We start from the raw sequence: 18,559 nt of genomic DNA on the forward strand, positions 1-18,559 counted from the left end.
GGGCGGAGGGGCGGGCGGCGAGCCCGGGGGGCGGGACTCGCCGGGACGGCAGCCAATGGGGAGTGAGGGGCGGGGCGCTCGACTAGCCTCGCCCCAGGCCTGGGAGCTGAGCGGCGGGGAAGAGGGAAAGCGCCCGGACTGGCGGACTCCGGGAGCCGCGGGGAGTAGCGGGGAGCAGCGGCGCTCCGTGAGTGATCTCCGGGACCCGGGGACGGAGGCGACCGGGAGAAGGAGGGGAAGTTGGACGGAGGGTAAAGAGAATGGCGGCTGGGAGTGCGATTGTGGGGAGCGGTTAGAGAAAGTGGAGGAAGGTGCGGTTGTGGCCGGGTGCGGGACCGTGGAGGAAAGTCTCTCGGGAAGGTCGCCAGGGGCTCTTGCCCTCTGCGGAGGGTTGTGTGACTGAGCTGTTCCTGGGGAGACACTACACAGGTCTCCTCGCCCCTGGTAGGGCTCCCACAGACAGACCAAAGTACAGATAGCACCAAAGTCCAACTTGGTGAACCCATGAGTTTTATTTTTACAGGAGTCTGTATGGGTGAGGGTTTACGTACAGGAGCAGAAATGACTCAAAGACAGCTGCATCTGTAAGACACACAACAGCTCGGGTGACAGCTCCCAAAGCTGGGAACCCAGCACGGTGACAGCTCCCAAAAGCTGGGAACCCAGCATGGGTGACAGATCCCGAAAGCTGGGAACCCTGCACTGGTGACAGATCCCAAAAGCTGGGAACCCTGCACGGTGACAGATCCCGAAAGCTGGGAACCCAGCACGGTGACAGATCCCGAAAGCTGGGAGCCCTGCATGGGTGACAGCTCCCAACATCTGGAGCACCCTGCACAGTCTGCAGACAGCTCAGCAGGTTGGAGAGTAGTGTGGTTTCCCAGAGACTCTGCTCTGAACCCCTTCAGCTGATGGTTTCTAATTCTTCCAGGCAGCTGGTCTGATCCCAGAGTCTTCTGTGAAGCCCAGCTTCCTTCAGTCTGAGGGGTGTTCTCAGCTTTTATCGCTAACTCTGGCAGGGAGGGACCTGGTGAATCTGGCCGGTTTCAGGGACTTCCTGATGCGATTTTTGTTTTACTTTCCTGTTTAAAGAGCTTCCTTGCCTAGTGGAAACTTATACAATATTGAAGCGCACGAATCTCAACAGAGTCCCAGGGCTCACCAGCGGGGAATCATTAGTGAGGAAACACACACACACACACACACACACACGACAGAATCTGAGAAACCAAGCTCTACTGGAGGAAAGACTCTGGGCTCAACTCAGGCTCTGAGAGTGAGCTAGGACTCTAAGTACAGGACTGGGAGACCGTAGAACGGCAAGTTTGATAGGAAGTCGAGTTCCATTCCACTGAGGAGTAAGATGTAACATTCTCCCAGAAAGAATCCCAGTGCTGCTTGGGAAACAATGTATGTATGCTAGCAGCCGGAATTTTGGATTGAGGCACACCTGAGTCCTACTCCTAAATACTTTATAACCTTCTGAAGTTCCTCCATTACTTCAAACATCGCTAAAGAGAAGTGATAGTATCTCCAGCATGGATAATTCCCAATAAAGTGGTTAGTGTAATTCCCTGCCACATTGTATGTACTTTAAAATACACTCACTCCTTTAATCCCAGCCGACAGTGAGCAGAAGCAGAAAGAGCGAGCTCTGAGTTGAGGCCAGATAGGGCTACGTAGTGAGAGTCTGTTTCAAATAAACAAATCTTTCTTGTTATCAAAAAAAGACGTTCCAGTAGGGCGGTGGTGGCTCATGCCAGCACTTGGGAGGCAAAGGCAGGCGAATCTCTGTGAATTTGAGGCCAGCCTGGTCTACAGAGTAAGATCCAGGGCAGGCGCCAAAATTACAGAGAAACCTTGACTCAAAAAAATAAAAAATAAAGAAAAGGTGTTCCTATCATTTAAGTTGAATGCAGCTATATTTAGCCTACAATTTATTACTTTAAGCCAAAGTTATAAAGGTATATTTAAAACTTATGTAATATCTACTACCTAAAGCTAATATAAAGCTACATATATTATGAATCATATAAAATAAGAAAATGAATGACTAAATATAGATTTCTTTTAATGGGCAGATGATTATGCCAGGAACATGGAAAAGGGCTTCAGAGATAATCATTGAATCTTGTTATACATTTCCAGGTAAAAAGAGGGAAAAATCATAAAGGTCTGTATCATTTTCATTATCAAAGAAACTTGTTTTTAAAGAGAAAAAAAATTGGGGCTGGAGAGATGGCTCAGAGGTTAAGAGCATTGCCTTCTCTTCTAAAGGTCCTGAGTTCAATTCCCAGCAACCACATGGTGGCTCATAACCATCTGTAAAGAGGTCTGGTGCCCTCTTCTGGCCTGTAGGCACACACACACAGACAGAATATTGTATACATAATAAATAAATAAATAAATATTAAAAAAAAAGAAAAAATTTCTCTGAAAGAAAGTTATTACCTAGAATAATGATTCTTTTAAGATATCATTTGTGTGCAGACTTTTGTGCTGCATGCCTGGAGGTCAGAAGACAACTTCATGGAATCCCTTCTCTCCTTCCACCTTTTTTTTTTTTTTCTTGGTATTTTGAGACAGGATTTCTCTGTGTAACAGCCCTGGCTGTCCTGAAACTTCCTCTTGTAGTCTAGGCTGGCTTCGTACTCACAGAGATACACCTGCCTCTGCCTCCCGAGTTTTGGGATTAAGGGTGTGTGCCACCACTGCCTAACTCCTTCCACCTTTAATGAGTTCGAGGCAGCCCAGTCTCCAGTGAGTTCCAGGACAGTCAAGACTACACAAAGAAACCCTGTCTTGAAAAATCCCAGAAAAGCATAGGCTTTGATGCTGTCGTTTTCTTTACTATACTTAATTCACAGCCTTATCCAAAGGGGACTGATAACTAAGGCTGGGGCTTCTGCTTTTCTAACCCAGACTGGAATGAGAGCACAGCCCTTGGGCGTGGATCTGAAAATTAGATCCATCCAAGGATAAGAGATGTCTTGCTACAAAGCAAAATTAAGGTCATGCTTTCACGAAGTCTGTTGTTGAAAAACAGTAAACAGCACACGCCCACGATACTGTTGCTGTTTGGGGGCCTACACACTGATGTGGACCACAGAGCTGCTAACATGTTAGTGGTAGAGGAGCCCCTGCCCTGAGCCTCCTCCGAAGCATGCCTCTGCCCTCTGCCGTTCTTGTTGTCCAGTGCTGCTCCGGTGAGCTGCAGCCATAGGATATCAACACAGATACCAAGAGAACTTCTCCCAGCACACCACTTTCGTTTCTATGTAATCTGTGTTTATGCTGCCTCATTCTTAAATATTTCTAATATGCCCCCAGCTGACAGCCGTAGATTCAAACTGTGACTCATGACTCATTGGCGTGTTTTCACCATCAATTTAGTGCGTCAAGATCAAAATTATACTAAAAATGAAAGAGAATTTTTAAAAAGGGAAATAATGCAGTCAGTCTAGGGGTCCTGAAGTGACACACACAGTCTAGGGGTCCTGAAGTGACACAGTCTGGGGTCCTGAAGTGACACAGTCTGGGGTCCTGAAGTGACACAGTCTAGGGCCTTGATCAGGTCATTTTTTTTCTCCCAGTTAAGGAATTACAAGGCAGGAAAAATCTGAGGTGCAACAGGTAAGAAGCAAGAGAGAAATCTAAACACCACCGACAGAATCAGCAGCTGAAGAAAGACTTTGAGTGAGGGTTGGAAACACACACACAGCAGGCACAGAAAAGAAGAAAGCCCCCATAAAGCAGAAGAAGGACTCAGGAAGCTGAAAAATGCAGTCTCTCTGTGTGCTGGGGAGGGGGGAAGGGGGGCGAGGAGGGTAAAGCCTCTGAAGAGCCTTCCTCCCTAATTTAGGATTGGTCAGTTTGTAGGAAGCTAGGATGGTTGACTGAGAACCATTGTGTGGCAGGTCCTGAGCAGGCCTTGAACTTGTTGGGCCAGTCCCTCACAGGGTGCCTGCTGTGAGAGGCAGAAGCCTACGGTGCCTTTGTTATAAGCTGTAGGGTTTTTATTCCAGTCAGAGGTGAGAAAGACTCTGGCCATCTTCTGAATTCGCCACCTTTGTTAACTAGCCATGGCCCCCTCCCTGTCTGTCTGCCTACCAGGAGGTCCATCTCCTAGTCTCTCAACAGGATCCCAAAATACTAAGCATAAGTATTGTTTTGAAGAACCAGTCTGCCTCCATTTTAGGTTTAAAAGTCATCTTTTCTTTTTCTTCTTCTTTAAATGAGCATCTGTGTGTTGCCTCCATGTTTGTCTTTGTGAGGGTGCTGGATCCCCTGGAACTAGAGTTACAGACGGTTGTGAGCTGCATGTGGAAACTTGAACCTGGTGCCCTGGAGGAGCCTTCAGTGCCCTTAAAACCCTGAGCCATCCCTCCAGCCCCCTTAAAAAGCCATCTTATAGTAAAAACAAACTTGGCTCATTCCTGTTTATGACTAAGTCTGTTTCTCAAGGACCCGGCTATGCACTACCTGTAACTTTAACTACAAATGGTTTTTGTTCCAGGAAACAGTAACCATGTTTTTGTGTCAAAGCGTTTTTATGACTGCCTGTTACTATTACTACCTTGATTCAACCACCTTGCAGTCATGCCTTTGTTTGAGCAGGTCCTTAGAACTAACTCTGCTTATATTCTGCTCCTATAACCCAGTCAGGGTGCCCACCAAATTCCTCAACTGGAAATCTCCTACCCCGAGCTATAAAAACTTGTCTTCCTCATGTCCAGCCTCTTGAGCCCCATGTACGTGAATAAAAAACCTGTTTTATTATTATTAATTAAAGCAAAAGATCACTTTAATTAATTGTTTGTTTTAATTAATTTAGCCTTGATGATTTGGGTCAGTGTCTCCTCCCATCTTTGGGATTAACAACTTCACAGTAATGATATACACAGTAACTAATGGAATTTATCCCAAGCATACAAAATTTGCTTTAACATACAAAAATCAGTCTCTATATTACATCATATTAACAGAATAAAGAGAAAGGACCATTCATTTCAATGCATGCAGAAAAAAAAAAAAAAAACCTTTGGCCAGGTGTGGTGGTGCGTGCACACCTTTAGTCCCAGCTAAACTCGGGAGTCAGAGGCAGGCGGATCTCTGCGAGTTCAAAGCCAGCCAGGGCTACAGAGAGAAACCCTGTCTCAAAGAAACTAGAGTAGCAACTAAGGAAGAGCCAAGAAGCCCTCATTCCTATTTCTATCAAACTGAATGGAAGGAGGAAGCCACTACCTCTTTAGTGCAGAGGAGATGGAATCGGGGCAGTTGATGGACTTGCAGAAGAATGTCTGTAGTATCCAGACAGTGTGGTGAGAAGATGGGCTGACGGACCAGGTTGCAGTCACCACCCTCTTCAAGCTGCTCAACCTCACAGAGTTACTGTCCATACCAGAAAATGGAACTGTGGTCTGCCTCTTGTAGTATCCTGAAATTGGTTCGTTGTTCATGTTGATATCATTACATTAGGATATATTTTACACATTGGCTTTTGAGCCATGAGGATGTTTAAACATTAATTTCAAACCAGAAGGATTTCAAACATCTTTGTAATGTTTGCTACAATGTAAATGTAAAATGGGGACTGGAGAGATGGCTCAGTGATTAAGAGCACTGGCTGCTCTTCCAGAGAACCTGGTTTTGATTCCCAGCACCCACATGGCAGCTCACATCAGCCTGTAACTCCAGTTCCAGGGGCTCTTTGTCCTCTGTAGGCACCAAGCATGTTCATGGTGCACAGAAACGCATGCAGACAAAACACCCATACACATAAAATTTAATAATAATAATGAGCATGGTGGTACAGACCTTTAATCCCAGAGTTCAGGACACAGAAGCGGGAGCATCTCTGTCAGTTCTAGGCCAGAGTGGTCTATATAGCAAGTTTCTGTTCGAGTTCTGGTCCAGTCATGACTACATAGTGAGACCCAGTCTTAAAGAAGTGCAGAGAAGCTTCTGGCTTAGATCTAGAAAGCTGGCTGGGGATGGCTAGAGAATGGGGAGAGGACAATAATACCAAAGTGACCCACACAGGACACAGAAAAGCTGGGGCAGGTGGGCGGTACTCCAGCAGCAGCAACAACTACCTCAGCACTTCTGGACTTCAGGGTGGTGGTTGTTATGTACAGCCCGGGGCAGGGGTCAGCTACTCTCTGTAGGAAACAGGAAGAAGGGAGAAGGATGCTACCATTGCTAGTATGCACACTGATCAGTTGTCCGTCAACACTTGGAGAAGAAAGAAGACTTTGCCAATTCCCCATGAGTCTGAGGCCTTGATCCCTGTAATGGCTGTACATTCAGAGTATCCCGCACTCGGCTTCCTCCTTTCCCTACAGACAGGAAGGAGTTAAAGAGATGGTGCATCAGATAAGAGTGCCTACTGCTCTTGCGGAAGACCCCGGTTTGGTTCCCAGCAAGCAAAGTGTCTCACAACCATGTGAAACTCTAATTCCAAAGGCTCCAGTGCCCTCTACTGGCCACTATGGGCTCCTGCATGCAGGTGGTGCAGTTTGCTCGTGCAAGCCTATGTCCACACACATAAACAAAGATAAACCTTTTTTTTTTTTTAACAAAGGGTAGGGAGCAGCACTGAAATGTGCGTGGCTGTAGAAAGGGCCACCTGAGAGTGTAGCAAGGTGACCATTTGCAAGTCATAAAAGGGTCTCACCATGAACCAACCATGCTGGCATATTTATCTTACATTCTGGCTTTCCAAAGTGAGAGAAGAAAGTTCTGCCATTGAAGCCACCTGTGGCATTTTGTGTTAGAAGCCATAGCACATGTCCCAAGGCACAGATACAGGCATCCTCTGCTCACACCAGTTTACTATTTCCCATAATTCATTTTGCTGCTCCTCAAAAGTTTTCTTAGGGACAGGGGACAGCTAAGTGGATAGAGGTTGACCACCTGGATTCCATCCTGGGATCCCACGAGGTGGCCGGAAAGAAGCAGGTCTAACCTCGACATAAACACGATGTGACTTGCACACACAGACTGTAAAAATAATAACAATTTTTTGACGGGTCTCACTGCGTGGCCCTGGGTGGCCTCAGTTAGCTGCCTCCGCTGACTGCCGAGGGCAAAGGTTACACCATCATGCTCAGTAGTTTTAGGTTTTAAAAAATTATCTTGTGTTTCTGAAAAAGGAACTACTTTGTTGGATTATTTAGTTATTTGTTGGTTGATTGATTGGTTGGATGAGACAGGATCCTTCTATGTAGCCCTGGCCTCCATTTAAATTAAATTTACAGCCGGGAGGTGGTGGCTGTTGTTCCTAATTTCTGACTGGCTTTCTTGTCTGCGGGTTAGAGGGTAAAGACATTACGTGGGTGCACTTTTAATGGGGGAGGGGTAACAGCGGGCAGGTAAAGGTGTGTGGACACGACAGGAGAGGGGGGGAGGAAAAAGGGACAGGGTCATAGCGACCCTCGCCTTTTAACGAGGAATGCAAAGGCTTCTGGGAAATGTGTCCGTGGTCCAGGGGAACGCTGGGAACTGTAGTTCCGCAAAGGAATAACAGTGGCGCACGCCTTTAATCCCAGCACTCGGGAGGCAGAGGCAGGCGGATCTCTGTGAGTTCGAGACCAGCCTGCAGCCTGATCTACAGAGCTAGTTCCAGGACAAGCTCCAAAACCACAGAGAAACCCTGTCTTGAAAAAAAACCAAACAAATAAATAAATAAATAAATTTACAGATGGCAAGTGATAATGGTTGGAAGTAAAGAACTTCCTTTGGGTGACCTGCCCGTACTTAGCTTATCATGGCTGGCTCCCACAGTTGCACTTAGGTGCCTACAGAATGTGGATAGGGGACTTCCTGGGAGCTGGGAACTCAGTGGTGTGTATAAATAGGCACTTAGTAGTTTTAATTGTGGAGGGACAAGTAAATGCTTTATTTTCAAAAGCAAGGTGTTGAGCTTTTTTTCCACTTTAATTATTTTGTTTTGGTTTCATTGTTGTTTTAAGTTTTTTTTAAAGATTGGTTTATTTTATGTATATGAGTGCCTTTATGCCAGAAGTAGGCATCAGATCCCACCATGTAGTTACTGGGAATTGAACTCAGGTCCTCCAGAAGAACAGCTAGTGTTCTTAACCTCTGAGCCATTGCACCAGCCTTGGCTGTCCTAGAACTCACTTCCTAGAGCAGGGTGGTCTTGAACTCTGCCTAGAACACCACCACACGTCACTAAATCTCCATTTCCAGACTTTATCCTGAGGGTTACCTCTGGAGTCTTTAGAATACTTGTCATCTCTGCTCTCTGTGCTTTCGTGATTCTGGATCCCAAGAATAATGTCTATGTCTTAGAGAAATGCTCAGTAACTGGGCAGTGGTGGCGCACACCTTTAATCCCAGCTCTCAGAAGACAGAGGCAGGTGGATCTCTGTAAATTTGAGGCCAGCCTTGTCTACAGAGTGAGTTCCAGAACAGCCAGTGCTACACAGAGAAACCCTGTCCCAAAAAACAAGAGAGAGAGAGAGAGAGAGAGAGAGAGAGAGAGAGAGGATTTACAATGGGGTGAGAATCTTGTTAGAGAAGGGTACCTCGTGTGGAGAATTGGGGCATCTATCTCTGGATTTTGGAGTGTTTTCAACATTCCTTAGTGACTGACTTGGCGCCTTTTTCTTTAACTTCAGATTGCAGCTTGGTTACTGATGGCTTCCCCTAAAATTGCTTCCCTCTCTTGGGGGCAAATGAAAGTGCAAGGCTCTACCTCAACCTACAAGGATTGCAAAGTATGGCCCGGAGGCAGTCGGGCTTGGGACTGGAGAGAAACAGGAACTGAGGTAAGATTCTGTGATGAGACTGGCTGACGCTCCAGGAGGCTGACCAGTGAGATTCTGTGATGAGACTGGCTGACGCTCCAGGAGGTTGACCAGTAGGCTGCAGTGATAGACTGGCTGACCTCAGGAGGTTGACCAGTAGGCTGCAATGATAGATTGGCTGACCTCAGGAGGTTGACCAGTAGGCTGCAGTGATAGACTGGCTGACCTTCAGGAGGTTGACCAGTAGGCTGCAGTGATAGATTGGCTGACCTCAGGAGGTTGACCAGTAGGCTGCAGTGATAGATTGGCTGACCTCAGGAGGTTGACCAGTAGGCTGCAGTGATAGATTGGCTGACCTCAGGAGGTGGACCAGTAGGCTGCAGTGATAGATTGGCTGACCTCAGAAGGTTGACCAGTAGGCTGCAGTGATAGATTGGCTGACCTTAGGAGGTTGACCAGTAGGCTGTAGTGATAGATTGGCTGACCTCAGTAGGTTGACCAGTAGGCTGCAGTGATAGACTGGCTGACCTCCAGGAGGTTGACCAGTAGGCTGCAGTGATAGATTGGCTGACCTCAGGAGGTTGACCAGTAGGCTGCAGTGATAGACTGGCTGACCTCCAGGAGGTTGACCAAGTAACTTCTTACCTCCTCTTCTCTGCCAAGAATGTTCATCACCGTTGAACTGCCCCTTTTGAAGTACATAATGCAAGGCTGAAAGCTGGTTGAGAATACCGACTACTCTTCCGGAAGATCTGATTCGATTAGCGCTCTCACGGCGACTCACAACCATCTGTCACTCCAGCATCCGTACAGACATACATGTAGGCAAAACACCCATGATGGTGTACAGACATACATGTAGGCAAAACCCCCACTCACACACACACAACAGACTACACAATGCAATGTAATGGACCCAAAATTCCACTCATATTCATGAACTTGTACAGTTGCTATTCTCGGAATTCTGGGATATATTTATTAACCCCCAAGAGAGCCCCTGCAACCGTGAACAGCCAATGCCACTTTCTCCGTCTGCACGTCCAGCTCCTGGAATGACTTTTTATTTGTTTGGGAATTCAGTCCTAAAGCGGCAAAACTATAGGCAAGATCAGGCTACTGGCTTGGTGTTACAGGAGGGGCCGCTTGTAACACCTGGCCACTTAGCCCCAAAATAATCACACAGAAAAATTAAATCACTGCTTGGCCCATTAGCTCTAGCTTCTTATTGGCTAACTCCTACATATTCACTTAACCCATCTCCATTAATCTGTGCATCACCACGAGGTCGTAGCCTAACAGCAAAGTTTCAGCACGTCTGTGTCTGTCTCCAGCAGTGGCTCCATGGCTACTCTCTGACTCCACCCTTCTTCCTCCCAGCATACAGCCTGCCTTTCCCCACCTAGGTTTGTTCTTCCCTGCCGTAGGCTCAAAGCCGTTCTTTATCCATTAACCAATAAGAGCAACACAGAGACAGAGAGACCTCCCACACCAGCTTGGTTGAGAGGAAAGAGACCTAGACACACATGTTGAAAGGAGAGGTGGGCATCGGGACTGGACTTCCAGCTCCTTTCTGACGTGGTTTGCCCTCAGAACAAAGCTGTATGTGGGCCTGGCGATCCCGTATTACAAGTGCAGCAGGGTTAGGCCAGTGCGGTTTGGGTCTGAATCTTATGCACTGCCCCACAGAATCCCCCATTCCTGGGCATGCCGGCCATGGGCAAGCATGTAACAGAAGACCCTTTTCAACCCGCCTTCTTAGTGAGACAGTGGGAAGGTTGCTGACACTCAGGGCTCCCATAGCCAGAAGCTGGAGGGAGGGAGGCTAAGATCACTGTGGAGAACTGTGGTCAGAAGTTTCACCCTTACTGTGGCAGAAAAGGAGCCAGGGCCCTGGGAGAGTCGAGATTGGCAGAGAGGCTGGCACTCAGGCGAGGGACAATGAGAACACAACCCAGACAATATCTAGAGGGCATAGACTCCCGCCATCTTTACCGCAGTACAGCCAGCGACTAGTACTCCTGCTGTCCATGCAAGCCTGTTACTGTGCAGAAGGGAAAGGTTCTTTGAAAGCTTAATTTAGCCATGTTTCCTTTTCAGTTTAATCATAAAATTTCTGAGCCACAAAGGATGAAATCCTCTTGTCTAGCTGCTCTACTGGGTAGCAGTCAACACACTGCTACGATTATTAGCTTTCCCCCAAGAAAAACCTGAGCTTCACAGCCCTAGGCTGTGTGATAAAAAGCCTCTTAATAGAGAACAGAATCATGCTCTGTGAGAGCCTCGGTTGCCTTGAGGACCTGGAAGCATACAGGAGCTGAGGGCAGGTGGAAAACAGCACCGCTCCGATTCCAGGTTCCCAGAGAAGCTGAGAGTAATTGCTGTCCGCGCCTGGATCCACTGGCCCCTGCTGTTATCTTTTACTGCTTGGCGCACGACACTGTAGGCCTGCAGGTCAGCACGGCTGAACCCGTCAGTGCGTTTCACTGAAGCAGCAGCTCTGCTGGGTTCCCGCTAGCTCTAGTCTGACTGCCGAGGATCACAGTGTTGCCTGCTGACAACCTCCCTGCACTTCCAGCCGCCAGCGGTCCTGTTTCATGATAGCCACTGCCCTGAAACAACGTGCGCCCCAAGAGTCGGGGAGGGGGTGGGGTCGTGGCTCTGTTCAAAACAGTTGCGAGTCGTTGTTAAATGAAGTAACTGTCCAGGAATTTGCATAAGTGCATTTATTTAAGGAAGGTGAAGTTCTCCAACCCTGGCCTGTAATTCTAGTAAATGTTCACTGTGGTTATAGCTCCAGAAAAAAAAAAAAAAACACTAAATTTTTTTAAATCATGTTTATTAGTTTAGTTCACGGTGGATCTGAGATTGATCAGAGAGTGTGGCCTGAGAAGAGCGTCTGATTAATTCTTTTATAGTCTTAATAAATAGTTGTGATCAATCCCAGCACGTGGGAGGCAAAGGCAGGCAGATCTCTGTGAGTTCGAGGCCAGCCTGGTCTACAAGAGCTAGTTCCAGGACAGGGTCCAAAGCTACAGAGAAACCCTGTCTCAAAAAAGCAAAACAAAAAAAAGTTGTGATCATGTATGTCCCTTTTCCAGTTTGTCCTTAAAAATGTTCAGTATTGCCGGCGGTGGTGGCGCACGCCTTTAATCCCAGCACTTGGGAGGCAGAGGCAGGTGGATCTCTGTGAGTTCGAGACCAACCTGGTCTACAAGAGCTAGTTCCAGGACAGGCTCCAAAAACACAGAGAAACCCTGTCTCGAAAAATCAAAAAAAAAAAAAAGTTCAGTATTTAAACATTAAAATCTGCAGCTGAAGAGATGCCTCAGAAGTTGTCAGCGCTTGTTTCTCTTCTAGGGGACCCGGTTTACAATTGTCTGTAACTCCATTTCTGGGGATCTGACACCCCTTTCTGACCTCCAGACACTAGACATGCTCCTGGTACACAGATATTCATGTAGGCAAAACACATGCAAAACACACATAAAACCAAATCCATAAACTTTTTAAAGTCTCAAATACTTTTCTATTTTTTATTTTATTTTGTGTGTATAGGTGTTTTGCCTGCATGCATCTCTGTGCAACACTTGCATGCAGTGTCCAAAGGCGTTGGACCCCTTGACTGGAGTTACAGGCAGTTCTGAGCCACCATATATGCCGGAACTCCAAACTGGGTCCTCTGGAAAAGAACCAGTGTTCTGTTGTTGTTGTTTTTATTTATTTCACATACCAACCACAGTTCTCCCTCCCTCCCCTCCTTCCACTCCCTCCTCATCACCCTCCAAACCACACACACACACACACACACACCTCATCCACTCCTCAGAAAGGGTAAGGCCTTCCATGGGGAGTCAACAAAGCCTGGCACATTTAGTCAAGGCAGGATCAAGCCCCTCCCCTCTGCATCAAGGCTGAGGAAGGCATCCTGCCATATGGAGTGGGCTTCAAAAAGCCAGCTCATGCACCAGGGACAGTATTTTGGTTTTTTGAGGCAGGGCTTCTCTATGTAGCAGCCCTGGATGTCATGGAGCTTGTTGTGTTGACCAGGCTGAAAAAGTTTTTGTATGAACATGAATTTTCATTTCAAGATTTCTTTTTTTCGCTTTGGTGGGGTTTAATTGAGAGAAAAGTCATAAAAAAAAAAAAAGGAGGGAGGGGATGGGGGAGACTAGCCTCTGGGAACAGGAGCTGTGGAAGTGTGGAAGAGGAGAGAGAGAAGGGGGAGTATATTTGGGGGCTGGGGAAAAGGCTCAGCAATTCAGAGCACTGGCTGCTCTTGCAAAGGTACTGAGTTCAGTTCTCAGTAACCACATGGTAGGTCAAAACCGTTTGTAATGAGATCTGGTGCCCTCTTCTGGCCTGCAAGTAGACCTGCAGGCAGAACACTGTATAGCTATTTTAAATAAATCTTAAAAAAAAAAAAAATCCTGGAGCTGGGGGTGGAAGGTGTTGAAATACGGAGCGGCGGGCTGTGTCCCGCCACCCAGCTAGCTTTACCCGAAATAATTACACGGAAACTGTATTCTTTTAAACACTGCCTGACCCATTAGTTTCAGTTTCTTATTGGCTAGCTTTTACATATTAATCTAACCCATCTCTATTAATCTGTGTAGCCCACGAGCTGGCTTACCAGGAATGATCTTAACCTGCATCTGTCTGGAGTGGGAGAATCATGGCGACTCCCTGACTCAGCTTCTTTCTCCCAGCATTCCGTTCTGTTTACTCCGCCTACCTAAGGGTTGGCCTATCAAATGGGTCTAGGCAGTTTCTTTATTAATAAGAAATTACTCCCACATCATTTCCCCTTTTTCTGTTTAAACAAAAAAGAAAGGCTTTAACTTTAACATAGTAAAATTACATATAGCAAAACAGTTATCAAGCAAGAATTACAGTTTCAATATTTATATCTATTTTATCTTTTATCATAACTAAGGAAAACTATAACTGTCTATTCATTCTTCAACTCCATCAAAGACTCCAGAAGGATATAATACTACCTAAGTAAACAAGAAATAAGAAAACTCTAGAAATGACAGAGACATCTCGCTGCCTGGACAGTCACCCAAAGTTCTTTTGTACGGTTGGGGCATCCATCTTCAGCCTTCAGGCCCATAGTATCCAGCAGACATTTTCATGAAGCAGGAAATTTCAAAGACAGTTCAGTCACTATCTGCTGTGTTCTGCAGAATGTCTCGCAGACTCTTTCATGAGTCATGAACCCCAAAAGACCGTCTCACCTTTAGGCAAGTTCAGCAGTCCTCTCTCTGCGGGTTCTCTGTGTCCATTTTATGCAACAGTCCAGGCAAGAGCAGTTTCTTGCCCAAATGGCTATCCAACTCCATAAGGATCCTCTTCGATGCCCATCTTCCTCTCGAAGTAGATTGGTGCCACCAGGAGCAGATATGTCTCATTGTCATGAAAAGTCCTAAGTTATTAAAACATTAAATGCCATATTCTGCAGTCTTTGAAAGATATGAAGAATGTCTATCTAACTGAAATGTATCTCTATATATCTAGAAAATCTAACTAACATGACTACAAGCTTTACTATTATCGATGATTAACCATTAACCTATATTTCTTAATTATACATTACATTTTTAAATGAACTACACAATCATAATACCTTAATCAAGATCAGAAATACATATACATATAACAAAATTGACTGTAAAATCCACACCAATGCAAATTACTCATACCTATATCATTTCCCCCTTTAAATGTAAAAGAACATTTATAAACAATATTTTGGGAACATGGGCGCAGTTTTTTCTCTCCAAACTGCTTCCTGCTGAATGGGGGCGCTGTTAATCAGATCATTTAGGGTGTAACCTGTGTGTCAGGTTTATCTCAGTTGCCAGTTGAGTGAAGTAATTTTTTGAGGGTGTTCACAGGAACTTTTCGGGAGGTCGTGGTCTATCATACCATATCGGGATAGATGCAATCCATAGGGTCTGGTCCTCTGTGAAAACAAAAGAAGACCCTTTCCAAAGCATCATATCCTTAGACCCAAATTCTGAAGTCATACCCTCATGATATCCGTTTTGGTTCCACTTGGCAGCCCATAGAATGAAATGTCTCTCTGTACTTAGCTCCTTCACAGTCAAAAATTTTAAAGAAAACACAATGTACATAATCCAGACTCTCTGTGAATTTTTCATTTTTACGTGGCTTATTTTTCTTTATTTCTTTTAATCTCTTAACTATCTGTACTCTGTCTCTTTAAAGACTTTACCTTTTTTTTTTAAACCATTAACTTTATTTTTTATATTGTTTTTCTTCTGTCTCTCAAGTCTATGTGTATTCATCCAACAGTGTGGTCTTTTATGTCTGAATCTGTTTTATTGTGAATCTGTAACATTTTTTTACTATCCAGGAGCATTTCTTAAAATGTTAAGCAGTTCTTAAAAACTTAAGTTGCGCCATGTACAGGTAATACGGTACCGCCTGTGTCCTGCCCAGTTGAAACCTTAACTGCGCTGTTTTTATGGTAATTACGGTAGTTCCTGCCTGAGACCAGCACAGTTTAGCATGGCAGAACTGAGCCAAGCCGCTCCTGCCTTAGAGCCATTTGGTGCCCCTGAGCCACACACAGTTCTAGGCACACAGCAGTCCACATTGCCATCAAGCAAGCCGTAGAGCTTTATTCCAAATGTTCCATTTAAAAGCTTTGTCTCCCACAGGAGCCAGACAGAGATCGCAATGGCGGCACAGCCCAGAAAGCCGGCATTTTAAAACAGCCAGTTTTTTTCCTGCTGTTGAGTCAGGACAATTTCTTTGCGGCACGCAACCCACAAACAGCAAAAAGCTGTCTTAAATTCTCTCTCTCTCCTTTTTAAGCCCTCTCAGGTTTTATGTGGAGTTCATTAGCATGTTGGGCGCCACTCTGTTGAAATACAGAGCGGCGGGCTGTGTCCCGCCACCCGGCTAGCTTTACCCAAAATAATTACACGGAAACTGTATTCTTTTAAACACTGCCTGACCCATTAGTTTCAGTTTCTTATTGGCTAGCTTTTACATATTAATCTAACCCATCTCTATTAATCTGTGTAGCCCACGAGCTGGCTTACCAGGAATGATCTTAACCTGCATCTGTCTGGAGTGGGAGAATCATGGCGACTCCCTGACTCAGCTTCTTTCTCCCAGCATTCCGTTCTGTTTACTCCGCCTACCTAAGGGTTGGCCTATCAAATGGGTCTAGGCAGTTTCTTTATTAATAAGAAATTACTCCCACATCAGGAAGGAACCATAAAGAAACCCTGCCTCAAAACAAGCAAGCAAATAAATAATAAAAGCGGGAAGAACAGGGAAGTGCAAGCACCAAAGCCTTCATTCTCACTGCACAGAGAAGGAATCTGACCTGGGCGCAGAGGACCCAGCTGGCAGTGGTAGAGCTGGGATTTGAACTCAGACACACACTGCTTCTGCTCTACTGAAGGCTCTTTCTGGACTCCAGTGCTGAGGAGCAGCCTTGAAGTCTGAAAGGCTGAAACCTAATGACTAGATACAGCTGTGATTGCTCTATAGAGTCCCCACAGGAAAATCTTCTTTTCCTCTCCTTCCTCCACTGGAGAGCTAAAAGGCTAAGAGAGGGGACAGAATAAAATATTTAAAATTACTTCATTAAAATTGAAAAAACAAACCTAGAGTCTGTAATCACACCTCCTGTGTGTGCATTTTCCCGTGGCTCCTCTGAGACAGGCAGCACACACACACACACACACACACACACACTCTCTCTCTCTCTCATTTGTTTGGGTTTTTGTTGTTTTTTTCTTTTTTCTTTTTTTTTTTTTTTGTTTTGTTTTGTTTTTCTAGAAAAGGTTTCTCTGTAGCTTTGGAGCCTGTCCTGGAACTCACTCTTGTAGACCAGGTTGGCCGCGAACTCACAGAGATCCACCTGTCTCTGCTTCTCGAGTGCTGGGATTAAAGGTGTGCATCACCACTGCCTGGCCAAAAAAATTAAAAAATAATTCTATTGTGAAGAAAGCTTGGTACCTCTGTTCTCTCCTCCATACCCAGCATTCCCCTGGAGTGCAGCCTGCAGACGTGAAGGAAGTCGCTGAGAAGGGCGTGCAAACCCTGGTGATTGGCAGAGGGATGAGTGAGGCCCTGAAGGTAGGTTCTGGTGTCCGCAACATTCCTGAGGACAGACATTGTCTCTTGGACCGTAGCTTTACACATACCTCCTTCGCTGGAGTTCAGCTCCATGTCATGCCCTCTCGTTGCTGAGCAGTAAGAGACCGAGGATGCGTGAGACTGTGTACATGATTCCACTTTGTCAGAAGGGGATTTCCAAGTCTGTGCCCAGCCCTGACTGTGGTTTTTTGGTTTTGGTTTTTTGTTTGTTTGTTTTGATTTTTGAGACAGGGTTTCTCTGTAGTTTTTGGTGCCTGTCCTGGAACTAGCTCTTGTAGACCAGGCTGGCCTGGAACTCACGGAGATCCTCCTGCCTCTGCCTCCTGTGTGTTGGGATGAAAGGCCTGCATCACCACTGCCCGGCTTAGCCAGCTTTTCTTAACTTGAATCTACCTTTCGCCTCTGGGCTTTTATCTTTTTCTATTTCTGTATACCTTATTTTCACTCTTACGCCTCTGCTGGCTGTGTGGCTGACCCCTAGCGTCCTCTTCCCCTTGTTCCTGCTCCTCCTTCTCCTCCTCTCAGATTTCTCCTTTTGTTTACCCTCTCTGCCTGGCAGCCCCACCTATCCTTGCTCCTGCTTTGCTATTGACTGTTCTGCTCTTTATCAGACCAATCAGGTGCTTTGGACAGGCAAAGAACCACAGCTTCAGGGAGTTAAACAAACACATTAAAAACTGCAACCCATCTTTGCATCATTAAACAAATGTTCCACAACATCAATAAATGTAACGCATGTTAAAATCATAGCCTACAACCCTATCCCTGATTCATAAACACAGAATTAAGAGAAATAAGTGCTGAGTTAGATTCCTTACCCAGAGTTACACTGCTGGAAAGGCTTCAATCCAGGGCTGAGTCAAAATGTCGTATCCCCCTTTTCTTTTCACCAGGGCTAAAGCATGGGTATGAGACCCTTTGAGCACGTGACTGTGGTCTGTTTTTCCCACCCTGGTATTGGGAGTGAACTCGGCCACACGCATGCACACACTCTGAACCACTGTGACTCCAGCTCCTCAGAGGCTTTTCTGAAGCTCACTGGGGCTCCCTGCCCCATGCTGGAGTGATGACGCTCCAGGTGACTGAGAAGTGACAGGTGCTCTGATTCTTCGAAGTACACTTGCCTTAGGACAGGAAAGAAGTCTCTGGGGCCCCTTTCCCCCTTCTTAGTCATCTCTCTCCCTTCTCTCCAGGTGCCGCCATCCACTGTGGAGTACCTCGAGAAACAAGGCATTGATGTGCGGGTCCTCCAGACGGAGCAGGCGGTGAAGGAGTATAATGCCTTGGTTACCCAAGGGGTCAGAGTGGGAGGCGTCTTCCATTCCACCTGCTGATGGAGCCCACGGAGGGGAATAAATCACTAAGCAATGATGCCTTGCCTGTCTCTCTTACCGTTCTCCACTGCAGCCCCCACCGTGCATTCTGAGCATGGGGTTATGTCTGGGGCTGGACTGACAGAAGAGTAAGGCGGAGTTCCTGCCCTCCGGGTTGCTCAGATCAGAAAGCTTACTGAAATTCAGTAGTGCAGCCTGTTAGGTTCATACAGAAAAGGTTGGAAAAGTTCAGAGCATTAAAGGTCTCATCACAGTTGATGCCTTGGAACCTTTATCCATAAAGCCAACTTTTGTTGGTGGGCTTGGGCA

General features: G+C 46.1%; 1 protein-coding gene across 2 annotated transcripts; it reads left to right on the forward strand.

Moving 5' to 3' along the window:
* The first annotated feature begins 73 nt into the window (after nt 1-73).
* Nucleotides 74-18,287, forward strand: LOC121449828 (mth938 domain-containing protein). Of its 2 annotated transcripts, none has more exons than XM_041654503.1 (4): nt 74-187; nt 8,643-8,792; nt 16,800-16,895; nt 18,110-18,287. In XM_041654503.1, the coding sequence occupies exons 2-4, from the start codon at nt 8,661-8,663 to the stop codon at nt 18,248-18,250; spliced, it is 369 nt and encodes a 122-aa protein (XP_041510437.1). In that variant the 5' UTR covers nt 74-187; nt 8,643-8,660; the 3' UTR covers nt 18,251-18,287. The 2 variants fall into 2 exon arrangements, with proteins under 2 accessions (XP_041510437.1, XP_041510444.1); XM_041654510.1 differs by having other exon boundaries at nt 116-251.
* The last annotated feature ends 272 nt before the right edge of the window (nt 18,288-18,559 follow it).

This window comes from Microtus oregoni, unplaced genomic scaffold (assembly GCF_018167655.1).
Source record: "Microtus oregoni isolate MIOR12 unplaced genomic scaffold, Mior012 000000F_ref0000247, whole genome shotgun sequence".
NCBI classification, from domain to species: domain Eukaryota; kingdom Metazoa; phylum Chordata; class Mammalia; order Rodentia; family Cricetidae; genus Microtus; species Microtus oregoni.

Coding starts and splice junctions, on each gene's coding strand:
- LOC121449828 (XM_041654503.1), top strand. CDS start 8,661: ATGGCTTCCCCTAAAATTGCTTCCCTCTCTTGGGGGCAAATGAAAGTG. Junction 8,793..16,799: donor GGAGAGAAACAGGAACTGAG/GTAAGATTCTGT, acceptor CTCCATACCCAG/CATTCCCCTGGAGTGCAGCC. Junction 16,896..18,109: donor GGATGAGTGAGGCCCTGAAG/GTAGGTTCTGGT, acceptor CCTTCTCTCCAG/GTGCCGCCATCCACTGTGGA.